The following is a 14,058-nucleotide window of genomic DNA, read 5'->3' on the forward strand; positions in this document are numbered from 1 at the left end:
TTCCAAATTCTAAGCGTCTTTATACTGTTGTATGCCCAAGGCTTATTTAACTGAATGTATGTTGAAGCCTAACTAAAACGGTTACATGCACACTTCATTCATATGGGTTTAAGCCAAGTTGAACCTAGCTGATCTAGGCATTTTTAATCAGCATTTATTTGCAACACTCTCTACTTTGTTTAATAAACTAAAATGATCTGAAAAAAACTGGATGACACAATTGAAAGGAGAAAAAACTAAAGGAGAACTGCATACATGTATTTGAGGATTTAAATCTCGTGCCATGTTAGGGCGAAATTTACTATTCTGCATGTTGATCGGCATCGACATAGTAACGACACTACAACTATGAGGCCGTTGTGACCTCACAACGGCCTTCGGAGGTCACAGAGGGTGCCGCAACCTTCGCGGCGGCCTCCGGGGGGCGCGCGACACTCACAGCAGCAACCAAGATTTTGTTTTTTTTCTAATTTTTTTTCATGTTTTATTATTTATTTTCCATTTTTTTTAATTTTAAAAATTTTAATTTTAGGGTTGATTTTTTTTATTTTTTAAATAGCTATTTCTTTTTTCCTATTAAAATTTTCCTTCTTAAATTTTTTCTCTTTTATTTATTAATTTTTTCTTATTAATTTTTTTTCCTCTTTCATTCATTATTATTTTTTCTCCATCAAATAAACAAAGAAAAAAAAACCTCTTAAGGTAAATAGAGAAAAACCAAAACCTCTTAATCTTTATTCTTTTCCCTTCTTAGATAAAAAAATTAAATATAATATAATTTTTGACTTTATAAAATATATTACTACTAATAAACTAAATTATTTTATATATAAACTAGATTTAGTTTTAAACTGAATAAAATATATCTAAAAAAAATTTAGCTTAAACCTTCTTAATGAGCTTCAATTAACCTAAGTTGACTTTTACTCAATAAGAATCAAACATTTCATGGTATAATATCAATACTTAAATTAACATTCAACTCTCAAATATAACTTAATAATAAATATATATAATGATCAAATATTAATAAAAATATTTTTAATTACTATATATTTTATATTTTAAAATGTTTTGAAACCGTATCGGCATGCATGATATTATAAACCCAAAACTGTATTGTTTGGGTCATATATTGAAATTTCGGCACGACACAAAATTTTAAACCTTGCATGTATTAATGAAATCAAAGCAAATCAAAGTGTAGCATGTTTATGTGCCAACATTGCAATATCCTCCTGTTGCTATGGACTGCTCTGTCAACTCTTTTTGTGTAGATTTTTTGGATATGTAATATGAAGCAGTATTTCCTTGTGCTTTCTGTCTTTTGAACTTATTTCAGGCTGTGAAGCTCCCATCAGCTCCTCGTCAATCTATTAAGGCACCATCCCGTCGTCTTCTTCAAGTTGTTGGTATGTTCAAGGATACTTGTATCGAGGAATATATATATATATATTATTTTTGTAATGCAGATAAGATATTAACATGTACTAGTTCTACTCGATATGATGCACTAAAGCATAAGATCACACTAGATTGTTCCATGTCATTGATTGGAGAAAGCAAGCTTTTCCTAATCCCATGATTACTTCAGAGAAGGAATTTGATTTCTGCAGACAGGCAGTAATATGAATGCCCCTTGATGTCAATGTGACATGTGATGTGTGGAAGGGAATCTGTCCACAAATGACCTTGCAAATTCAGTTTTGGCTATTTGTGCTTCAGCCTAAATATTGACTAAGTCAGAGGACTAAGCCAAAAAGTGCAAAGAGTTGGTCTTGCCTCACCCTTCGCCTCTATGACCCATCTCTCCCTATCTGCAATCACATTGTCTCACTGCTAGGCCCACCTAATGCCAACTGTAACTGGAGTGTAAAGGACCTCTAATCCTCCACCGCCGTGACCCTTGTCTTCCTTGCTGCTAATTCTGATTGTCTGGAAAGGGGCCTCTGACCATGTTTGTCTCACTGCTGCGCCTGCCGATGTTGACTGTGATCTGGGAAGAAAGGGACTCCTAGCAACTGAGGCAAGGGAGTAATATATTAAAGGGTCAGGATTTCAAAGTCACAGTCATGGCACCACACTTCGAATGCCTTGTATTCCATCTCAAGGTTGTGGAGGAAAGGAATCACCATCTTTCAATCTTCACAGTTATGGTGGAGAATAGGGAAGAAGATAATGATGAGTGGTTGATTTGGTCCTCCCACTTTCCCTGCCTTTCTTCCCATTACCAAGAAGTCAACATTGAGCCTTTTCTCCTCTGCCTCCCCCCTTCTCTCCTCTCAAGTAAACTGAGCCTCCGGACATGTTTACTTGGAATGTGAATTGAGTGAGGGTTAATAATTCACAAATTTGAGGGATGTGGGAAAAAATGGGAAGTATTCCTCCTATCCTATTTACTTGGATGGATGAAAACGCAAATGAAAGTTGAACATGAAGCTTTCCTGTTTAATTTGATAAAAATTAGGTATGGAAGCTTTAACTATATAAAAGTAATTGTTAATGTGTTTTCCTTACCAAAGAATGGTTGACTTGAGAGAATTATTTCAATTGCAATTTTCTTTTTTTTCTATATCCTACTGAAAAATATTCTGCTCTTTGTTCCAATCCCTTCCATTTCTCATCTTTCTCTTCTTTTAGTTGTGCTCACTAGTTACCTGTTAGGTAAATATCTATATCCAAATATTTGCAAGGTTCTGAGTAGTACCTAACTGCAGTTACTTTTTCTCCCCATTTGATCTTTTTTATTTTTTCTCCTACATTGTTTTCTAAATTTCTATTTGATCTTTATGGATGAAAATTCCTCAAAAGAACGTTGCATAATTTGAATTAATATAAAAAAGATCTAAATGACTTTTTTTTTCTTTTGTAGGGAAAGACATGAGAACAATTATGTTTGCATTTCGTCGGAAATCCAAGCAGGTCAGTCACAACACTTCTGTGTTTACTCATAGCTTCATATACTCGTTCAATTGATGAGTTTCCTTTTCAATTGGTATTTTCTTTGTGAGATATGTTGGAAATCGAAGCAGGTTAGTTACAATGGATGAGTTTCAGGTTGATATTTTCTTTATGAGATCTGCTGAAATTATGCTGATGTAATGATATAAACTATATGTATTTTATTTCTCATGTGATCAAGTCCTTGGTTTTCTTGGTGAGCTAAGCTGAATGTATTCATTGAGGACCATAGTCAAAATATAAATTAGTGGCCAATAAATTGTTGAGATGAGGATGCCAATGCCATGATAGTCTATTTGATTATACGAATGATCATGCAAACTTTTGTATATTGATGCTTATAAGTAGATACATTGAGTCAAGGTTTTAAATATTGTGCCATACTGGTTAGCACGGGCAAAATTTACCTTTCCACCCGTTGACCGACACTGCGATTGCGAGGACTCCAGAGGTCGCAAAGGTTGTTGCGACCTCGCAATGGTCTCATGAGGTTGCAAAGGCTTCCGTATTTTTTTAATAATTTTTACTATTTTTTAAAATTTTAGATTGAAAATTTTTATTTTTAAATTGTAATTCCTTTCTCCTATTGATTTTTTCTTTATTCTTAATTTTTTTTGCCTCTTTCATCCATTATTTTTTTATTCCTTGTTAATTTTTTCTCGCTTTCATTATTAATTGCACAAGAAGGTAAATAAAGGGTAAAAAATACTCTTAAGGATGGTTAATTCTTTTCTCTTTTATTTCTTCACAAGGTGAATAGAGATTTTTCTTAACCTCTTCAAGAATGATTATTCTTTTTTCCTTTTTATTCATCCACAAGATAAACATAGAGAAATTTTTTTAAGGAGGTAGGAAACAAATTATAAAGAAAGATAAAAAATAAATAAATATAATATAATTTCTAACTTTCTAAAATATACTACTAATAAATTAAATTATTTTATATATAAATTTGGTTTAATTTTAAACTGACTAAAATAAATCCAATTTAAATTTACTATATTCTAACATGTCTACTTTAGTTAATCCTAAATCGATTTTGCTCAATAAGTATCAAATATTTCATGAGATAATACTAAAATTTAAATCAAACATTCGACGTTTCAAATATAACTCAATAATAAACATCTATAGCAATAAAATATTAATGAAAATGTTTTTTAATTAATATATTGTATACATTAAAAATAAAATATATTTTCTTGTAAAATAGGGTAAGGTTGCATAAAATAGACTCAGTATGGTTCAGCCCTTCCTTAGGATCTCATATTGGTGAGAGCTTTGTGCATTGAGTTGCCCTTTATCTTTTTAAAAGTACCAAAATTGTATCAGCATGACATGATACAATATAAAATATCGTTCATAAACTCTTGTATGACTCAAAATTTTAAACCTTAGTTGTAGCCTAATGGAAAGGTGGTGTGGACTTGAAAAATAATGGATTTGACACATGAGATCAATGATCTGGTTGATGGAGGTGGACAACATGGTTGGTTTGAGGGAGTTTGGGGTTATGATGGTTGATCTTAATGTCTTATAATGCTGGGAAGAAGTCGAGGAAAGAGGAAAAAGTTTTTTTGTACAAGGACTAAGTTTCCCATAGGGATCTAACATAGGATCTTCCACCATATAATAAGCAGTGCTGCTTTTAGAAGCAATACCTGTGCCATCTTTGCTCCTGTATATTTTTTTACTTATTATTTATTTATTATTATTATTATTTTTTGGGGTGGGTGCCGCAGAATAAGGGATTGAATGGGAAATAAGGAATAGTTTCTGTAGATCTAAAATAATGCAATAGGGCATGGGAGGCTCCTATAGAATGTTGTTTGAGCCATCAAGGTACCTTATATATGTAGGCGAATGGATGTTGGGTGATTTCTGTAGTGGGAATTGATTTTGCAGGGATCAATTATGATGGCTATGAAAGGTGTTGAATTAATTAATTGGTAGATTCCAAGTAAGAGGCTGGCAGAGAGGGAGATGAGGAAGATGGCCTCCAAGCTTCACCTTGCTAATTTCTCCATCCAACTTCACAATCTTATTGGCTTACCTTGTGAAGGACAAAGAATAATCCCATGTTGCACAATCCACGTTCGTTTACACTTTTCATCTCCTTGTTCTCATAGCACATCATGTGTAGCTTCTTCTGTATAGGATCTTGATGTGAAGGCTGAAGGAGTCTTTATTTTGTTAGGAAGTAAAACATCTGCATGGATTTTGAGGAGAGGAAATTATGGGTTCATTGCGGTCGTGCTGTCATATCAAACTCTGGGAAAGGATCTGGTTTTGATGCCAAGTTATGTGGGATTAGATATTGTATTTCTCCGAAATATACACAATATATATATGATTCAATGTGGGGACTAAATTTATTTAACTAAATATACAATTATGATTCTAATAGGAATTTTAATATTTCTAAGAGGTCAAAGATTGCCCACAAGTCATAGACTGTCAACAATTAAATCTGGAATCAATTCTTGTAGATGTACCCTAAGCGAAAATATCAACTTATGGCTTCGATAGCTGAATGGTTACACTTGCATGACTTTGTTGTTGAAAAGTGGGAATTCTATTGTTTTGGTTTCTGATCTGAGGTCTAATAATCTATCACTATAGACGACATTATTGATGCATGACTACTGATTTCATAACGGGTAATGTAAATAATGGTTTCATGATGTAGGTCTGCCAATAAGCTATGAACAAGTAATCTGAATCTCCAATTTTTGTACATCTTAATCAGGACATCTGTAGGTGGATAAATAATTTGTAACAAGCATTCTTTTGTCAACTAATAGCTTGTAGTAATTACCCTATGCAGAGACGAGCGGTGTTTGATGCCCTTTGTGGACTTACAAAGCCAGAACAGCTGATGGATCTATATGTGTTTTCTTGTGGTCCTTCTACATTTAAGAATAGTAATCCAAAATTACGGTTACTTAAGGAGTATTATAGGCTTTTGGGTAAAGGGTCTGTCGATGTATCAAGCACTGCAGTTGAAGATGGATCCCTGTCTGCTTCAAATGGTTTGTGGAGGGTTACTTCAATCAATTACAATTATACTTTATGTTCCACATACCCTTTTGCAATAATTGTTCCAAAGAGTATAAGGTACTTTGCTGTTCTTCATAAGTGCTCTCTTCAATTTCTTGTTTGATTTTCATGTCTGTTATAGTATGTGCCTAAACAATTTAAGCTTATCATGATGCTGGTTTCATGGAAATAGTGATGAGGAAATACTTCAAGTTTCTAGTTTCCGTGGTAGATGTCGCTTTCCTGCAATTTCTTGGTGTAACCCTGGTAAGTGTGATTTTTCTCTCTTTCTCTCTTGCACACAGACATTTTTGAACACTTGCAAACACACTAACATAAGATGAACACATGTTCAATGATAAGTTTGTATAATATGATTTAATGCTGAACCAACTCTGATATTCTAGGAAATGGCGCTGTTCTTGCACGATCCTCACAGCCATTAGTTGGTCTTATGAGTCAGAGGAAGTAATATATTTCTTTTTAAGTCCTTGTCCACATTCATTTCAGTACTTAACTTTTTATAGTGAACAACGATGCATTTATATACATTCAATTCCAGTCTTGCAGATGAGAAGCTTGTAGCTGCTCTTTGTACAAATGGCCATAGAGGTACCAGAAGGTAATTTTTGTAGTTTTTTTACATGAATATTTATTGCTTTGTCATCTTATACAATTTTAACTTGATTACATCCACTCACCTTATTTCTTTATGGATTTTATAATTTGTTTGCATTTTTAATCTTTATTGGAGCAATGTATGACAGCTTCTTGTTTATCATGTCCAAGTTGCATACTTTGAAATAAAGGGCCATTTCAAAAGTAGTTTATTGTTTGATAAATCATATTTCAAATTGCAAAGTTCTTGGGCCAAATAATGCATTTGGTAAAAGCTTATTAATAAGCAACATTTTATGAACTTAATAGCAAGTACAAATGCATTAAAAAGTTAGATGTATTTAGAAAATTTTATATTTACATTAGTACAAGATGAACTAACCATTCATATTCAGATAGTAATCTCCTTGATACATATCATTTATTGATGAGATTGGGTGAATTGATGAGAATGCTCTTAATTACGGTGAAGAACTCTAGAAACCAAGTCTCAAGTAGAACGAAAATTGAATTTATGAAATTTAATTTTCGTTAAACTTGATTCAATAGTTAAAATGGAAGATTATCAAATTTATATAAGAGATTTAGATATCTTGGATATATTATTCAAGAAGAGAATAATAATGAAGATAACATCACTACAATAATATGATAAAGAAAGGATGATCAAAATAAAAAGGATCAACTTGAGTCTTATGTGATTGTCATGTCTCCTAAGGCTAAAAAGAAAATTTCGTAAGCCTATGGTCAATTTTTAAAATCTCGAGTCATGCTAGAGTTTTGGTCTTTTGACTAAGTAATACTATTTCTGTATTATACCGATATTATGATATATGGTGTTGGTGAATTGGAGGTGGAAGGGAGGTGAAAGGATTTTTGTTTTGATGTATGGTGTCGATGGTGAACTAGAGGTGGAAGGGAGGTGATAGGATGAAAATGTTGAAGGAGAAAAAATAAAGATAAGACAACTATATACTAGTTTGGATTTTGTGCTATATCTAGAATGGTACAGTTAAAGTATTATCTTGTATGAACACAACTACAAGAAAAACATTATCTTAATTCATCTTCACGTGTGTTGTAGTATGCCAAAGGGTGTTGATGATAACATGACACAATATTCATCAACAAAATGATTGACACAATGACATGACATTGCATGCATAAAGTAGTATTGAGTTTTGGGCCCCGAGCTATGGTGCAACGACAAGGCGCTCAACTAGCTTCCCAAGTACTCATAGTTCGAATCTCAGCTACGACATACTATAAGAAATTTTCCTGCATTGGGATAAAAAATCAAGGATGCTGCTTTTTGGATTTGTCTGGTGGTCAATTTGTTGGGACGGGTCGTCCACCTCCAAGACTAGTTGGACTAAAGGTTCAGACACTTGGATTATCAAAAAAAAAAAGTAGCATTGAGTTTTGACAATTTATCATAACAATATGTTTTGAATGTTACACCCAACATGTTTAAACCATGTCTATGGTACAATTTGATATATGGTATAGATCAAAATTTTAGGCTATTAGAAAGTAATATGTACAAAAATAACAATACTAAAATGGTTTTGAGAATTACTAGAAAAAATAAAATAAAAACTAATATTTAGGAGCAATTAAGTGTTCTATAGGAGATGGTACTACAACAACAACAACAACAACAACCAAACATTATCCCACTAGATGGGGTTGGATAGGAGATGATAAAATGAGGGAAAATAAATTGAGATAATATGGATATATTTAAAGATGGTTGGTTGATTCTTTAGTTAGAAAAGTTAATCTATAATAGTTGAAGCTAAAATTGTAGAGAGGGTGGCTAAAAAATATTTGTCAATGTAAAATGATTTAATTAATTTGGAAAAAAATACTATTCATATAACTTGTAGAGAGCTTAATGAAGGATAAGCTTGATTTAGCTAACCTCAAAAATGACTTTGCATGCACTGTAAATTTTATTTTACTATAAAGTGTATCTTTTTATTATATATTTTTCTCACTTGTTATTGGCATGTAGTAATACAACTTTATTAGTCGGAAAATTTCTTTTTAGTGTTAAGCTTATTTACAATAAATTAATTTTATAACATTGATAAACTTTACAATGACAACATTGTTCATTCTCTAAATATTTTATTGTTATTTAATTTATATATTTTTACCTGATTTTATTTTAAGGTTATCTGACATAATTTATATGTTTCCTTATGGTATCGATATACATTGATCATATAAATTCAAACAAAAATGATTTTATAAATTAGTTTTGTTATACATATTTGTAGTTAATTTTTGTTATAATATTTTTCCTATTGAAACTATAATTTTTTAGTTATTACCACATATTGATATTAGTTTTGATTATGTTGAGTTACTTGTAAGTTGTACGTGGTAGATTAGAACTTGAAACCAAGGTTAAAGCATTGTTTCAATTCGAATAACAATACCTGGTCAAACTATACTGTGCCACTATCATGGTGACCTGCCAACACGAGGTGTCTATGCCACTAGTTAGCAGGGTTGAGTTGAGAAGAATTAATTCCCTGTTGGAATGAAAACTGTATTAACGTTGTGCCCACACACTTACACAACTAGTACCTTAATTAGGAGGGTGGAATTGGGAAGAAGGAAACGAGAAGAAAAGAAAGAAGAAAAGAGGCATCAAGTATGGAGGAATCGAGAACAAGGGTACCTTACTTGAATGAGTTGAAACTCACAATCAGCATACTTAGAAGAAGCATTCTGATTCTTGTCTTGCGTCAACAAGAAGCAACTGTGCACTCTAGTTGTTTTGCATGACAAAGTCTTGGTTCTCACCTCGCTTTGCCTCAATAACAACAAGAGCAGCTTTATTGCCTTAACTCATCTTTTTTGATCTGAAGGAAGTCGTTCTGAAAGGGGGAAATTAGAGGGCGTACATAAGGTGGAGAGAGACCTGTGTGCGTTGAGCTGGACTGGTTTTCAAACTCATTCTGTGTCCATCAGCCAACGGAGCAATATGTTTTATCTTTGTTGATTGATAAAATAAATTGACAAAATGATTTTCTAGACCATGCTTGAATTACTAAGCTTTAGAAATTCAGCTATGAGAATGAACCCTCCTAGTTGCAGTGGGAAAAGATCAAAAATTGCATTTCGGGTTCAATGCTTTATCATACAGCAAATCTTGATCTCAAAGTGCAAAGCTCAAACCCATGGTTATCAAATATCAATATTGGCATCTGAATTTTTCAAAAACCTAGGCATTAGCTATATCAAATTTGTGGTAACAGAATTGATAAATAAAATTCTTCAAGGAAAAACAAAATGAATGCCACAAAACTTCATTCAGAATCACAAATAATTTTCATTTTCAAAAAATAAATAAAATTTTAATTCATTGTTGTACTTTATATCTGTATTATAACTTTTGTAGACTTACCTATTTAAAATCTATGATTTAAATTTCAATTTAGTTTTAATTTATAATTTCTGATTTAAATCACTTTAATTAAAATGATTCAAATAAATTTAATTCAATTATTTAAATTATTTTAAATTAATCATCAACTTTAATTAATTTTAATTAACAAAATAAGAGCCAATTTATTAAATTAATTTTCTTTAATAAATTAAAATATGATTTAAAAGTAAATTTAATTTAAATTTGATTTAGTTTTTTAAGTTTAATTTAAGTTAAATTCAACTTATTCTAAAATCTATATTTGAAACTAGATTTAACTAATTCAATCTAAATCTGAAGTAAAATTTAATTTAATTTAATTCGATTTAAAATCACAATTTAGTGTAAAATACATCAAGTAACTTGATGGTTAAAGATTTGAGTCATTCTAGAACACGTCTGAGAAATCAACTAGAGTTGGATTGCCTATGCTAATCATGATTCAACTTGGTTGATCGTATTAGGATTGGTTGAGTTTGCTAGCCATGGGTAAAGAACATTAAGAATGCATTGTCTATACTCCCAGTTGGGAAATTGGTTCCTTGTGATTAGACGCAACGTGATGTTTGTTAAGTGTTTTACATTAGCTTTGATGTTTGTATTTGATAATCTTCTAGAGTGTGGAAGTTTACAACAACAACCAAGCCATATTCCACTATGTGGGGTTAACTATATGGATCCTTCTACGCTATTGGCCTATCTCTTATTATATCATCATCTATTCTTAAATTTTTAACTTGCTTTATTATTGATAACTAAGTCTTTTTTTTGTCTTCTTCTTTGTTCAATGTGAGTATTTGTTATAGTTTCACATTACCTAACTAGAACATTTATTAGCTGTCTAAGTACATATCTATAACATCTTAAACGTATCTCTCGGGATTTTCCTTGAATAGATGCAACTCCGATTTTCTCTCGAATGCTCTCATGTCTTATTCTGTCTATCCTTATATGCCCATACATCCACCTTAATATTCTCATCTTTTGCTCATGTGCTTGAGTTATAGTCTAACATTCAATGTCATATAACATAGCATGCCTTATCGTCGTTTTGTAGAACTTCTCTTTAAGTTTTAGAGGTACTTTAGGATCACATAAAACACTTGACGCTCTCCTCCATTTCAACTAACCTGTTTGTATTCTATATAAGATCTCTCTTAATCCCTCTATCGTTTTGCAAAAATGATCCTAAATACTTAAAGCCCTTTCTAGACAACTTGTCATTTCTTATTTTAACAATTGTCTCATTATATCTAATATTGCTAAACTTAAATTCTATATATTTCGTTTTACTCTATTAAGCCTAAAATATTTCACTTCTAGTGTTCCCTCCAAGATTCTAGTTTAGTATTTACTCTTTCATTTGTCTCATCTACTAAAATAATATCATTTGCAAATGACATGCACTATGGTATTGTGTTTTGAATGTGTCTAGTGAGTTCGTCTATGATTAATGTAAAAAGTAGGACTAATTCTTGATGTAACCCTGTTTGTTATTGGAAATGCTTTTAGTGAATCCGTCTAAAGTCTTCACTCTGGTTGTTACATCTTTATACATATCCTCAATTAGTTCAATATATGCTACGTTAAAACCTCTTTTTTCTAGAATTTTCCATATAACTTCTCATGAGACTGTATCATAAGTTTTTTCTAATACTAAGGTATTATTCGGGTGGATTCGGGTGGGGTTGAAGCAAGGATATTACAAAAAATCTCAACTTGAATCCGAAAACCCTAAACCCGAACCTGGATAACCTGACCAACCTGAATAACTCGACCGACCCGATTAAAAGTATTTTTTTTTACTATTTTCCCTATAATTTTTTCACTTTTATCTTAATACTTCATCATTATTATACTAACCTTTTGCTATTATGTACATAAAATATCTTAATTTTTAAAATAAAATTTGATTTAGCCAAAAAACCCTAAACCTTAAATTCAGGTCAACCCAGGTCAATCCAAACTCAACTCGATCGTAACACAACCCCAAAACCCCTAACTCGAATCTGAAAACTTCCAACGCTAACTCAATATTTTTTGGATTGACTCGGGTCGGGTTGGCTAGTCAGGTTCATTTTTGACACTCCTAAGGAATACTATGTGCAAATCTTGCTTTTGCTCCCTATATTTTTTAATTTGTTGGGAAGATGCATAGTTTTGATTGTCGACCTTCCAGGTATGAATCTAAATTGATTTTTGGTCTCGTGGTCTCTTTTTTTAATCTTTTTTCTATTATTCTTTTCCAAAGTTTTATAGGATGACTCATTAGTTTATTATCTCTATAGTTTGCGTCTCTTTTGTTCTTATAAGGGAAATAAAGTACTTATCTTCATTGATCAAATATGTTTTTCGTTTTCAATATTATGTTAAATAGTGTTGTAAGTCATTCAATACGTTGTTTCCCCATACACTTGCATTCCTCTATCGAAATATCATCTGGTCCAACAACTTTTCCATTTTGCTTCTCATTCAAAGCTTGTTCTACTTGAAGTTTGAATTCTACGATAAAATTTTAAATTTGTATACTCATTTGACCTATTTAAATTACTTAAGTTAAGTTGATCATCAAAATCTTCGTTAAAAGTTGATAAAAATACCTCTACCACTGCTCTTTTATTTCTCCATCCTTTATTGGTCCCCTATTGCATTCATCTTTAATACATCATATTTGGATAATATCTTGTCTTCATCTCTTTCACTTTAACTATTTTATAAATGTCTCTTTCCCCTTCTTTTGTATTCAGTTTTCGATATAACCATTCAAAAATTTTATTCTTTGTTTCATTCATGATTTTCTTTGCCTCTTTCTTGTCTATTATATGTATTTTTTTAAGTTTTACTCGTTCTTACAAATATATAATTCCTTATAGTCTGTTTGTTTTTCTTCACTTTCTTTTACATTTTCTCATTTTATCACCAAATTTCCTTGGTGGTGCATGCCCCTTTGACTTTTCGATTACACTCTTGATTATTATTTTCAATTTTGATACCATCTTATCGTATGTAGTATTAGAGTCACCGTATATTTTATCTAATATTTGTACTTTTGCTTTCTTAAATATGTTTTGTTTCTCATCTTTTAATTTCCACTGCTTAATTCTAGAAGTCGTGTATATTTTCATTTTATTGATTATATAATTGAGGTGTATATCCAACACTACTAATTTATGTTGGGTAGTTAAGTTTTTTCCAGGGATGACCTTACAATCTTTACAAATCTTTCTATCCCTCTTCCTAATCATAAGAAAGTCAATTTGCGATTTATTATTCCCACTTATGAATGTGACCAAGTGATCTTCTTTTTTCTTAAAAAATATATTAGCTAGTATAAGGGCGTATATTATTGCAAAATTTAATATAATTTTTCCTTCTTCATTTCTTGTTCCAAATCCATAATCCTCATGCACCTTCTTATATTCCTTTTTTTTCACTCCAACATGTTCATTTAGATCGCCTCTTATTATATAATCATTTCATTTGACTGAATGTTTTGTAATATTTTATCTAGGTCGTCCTAAAATCTTGATTTAATATTTTCATCTAAGACTACTTGAGGTGCATATATGTTAATTACGTTTATAGTTTCTTTTGCCACTGCTATCTTGAAAGATAGAATTCTATCCTATTTTTTAACTACTCTTACAATTTCATCATTTAACAAACTATTGACATTAATACTCGCTCTATTTCTTGGTTTACTCTTTCTTGTTTTCGAGTTCTCTATCATCTTTGCCTTTTCACCTACTCATTTTATTTCTTGCATACACAAAATACTAATTCTTCTCCAAATCGTTGTATCTACTAACTCCATTACTTTATTAGGGTTCTTATGTTTCAAATCTTAGATTATTAGTTTTCCTATAATATTTGTTCTTATTTAACATATGGTGTGAGAACTCTTGTCTATTTAACACTACACCCAAGACCCTTATCGATACGTTACAATCGAACTCTACAACGCGAACTCTTGCATATTTAATACTATACTTGACTTC

The 14,058-nt window shown here is 31.4% G+C and overlaps 1 protein-coding gene across 3 annotated transcripts in view; it reads left to right on the plus strand.

The window, feature by feature from the left end:
- Positions 1-14,058, plus strand: part of LOC122051101 (phosphatidylinositol-3-phosphatase myotubularin-1-like) — a 41,738-nt gene that overhangs the window by 8,044 nt on the left and 19,636 nt on the right. For all 3 annotated transcript variants that reach the window (XM_042612058.1, XM_042612056.1, XM_042612057.1), the window contains exons 5-10: positions 1,343-1,412; positions 2,873-2,922; positions 5,789-6,078; positions 6,194-6,267; positions 6,408-6,468; positions 6,563-6,622. In XM_042612058.1, coding sequence (XP_042467992.1) covers positions 1,343-1,412; positions 2,873-2,922; positions 5,789-6,078; positions 6,194-6,267; positions 6,408-6,468; positions 6,563-6,622 — 605 coding nt within the window. The remainder of the gene's footprint in view (positions 1-1,342; positions 1,413-2,872; positions 2,923-5,788; positions 6,079-6,193; positions 6,268-6,407; positions 6,469-6,562; positions 6,623-14,058) is intronic.

The sequence above is a fragment of the Zingiber officinale genome, chromosome 3A (genome assembly GCF_018446385.1).
Source record: "Zingiber officinale cultivar Zhangliang chromosome 3A, Zo_v1.1, whole genome shotgun sequence".
Classification (NCBI taxonomy): domain Eukaryota; kingdom Viridiplantae; phylum Streptophyta; class Magnoliopsida; order Zingiberales; family Zingiberaceae; genus Zingiber; species Zingiber officinale.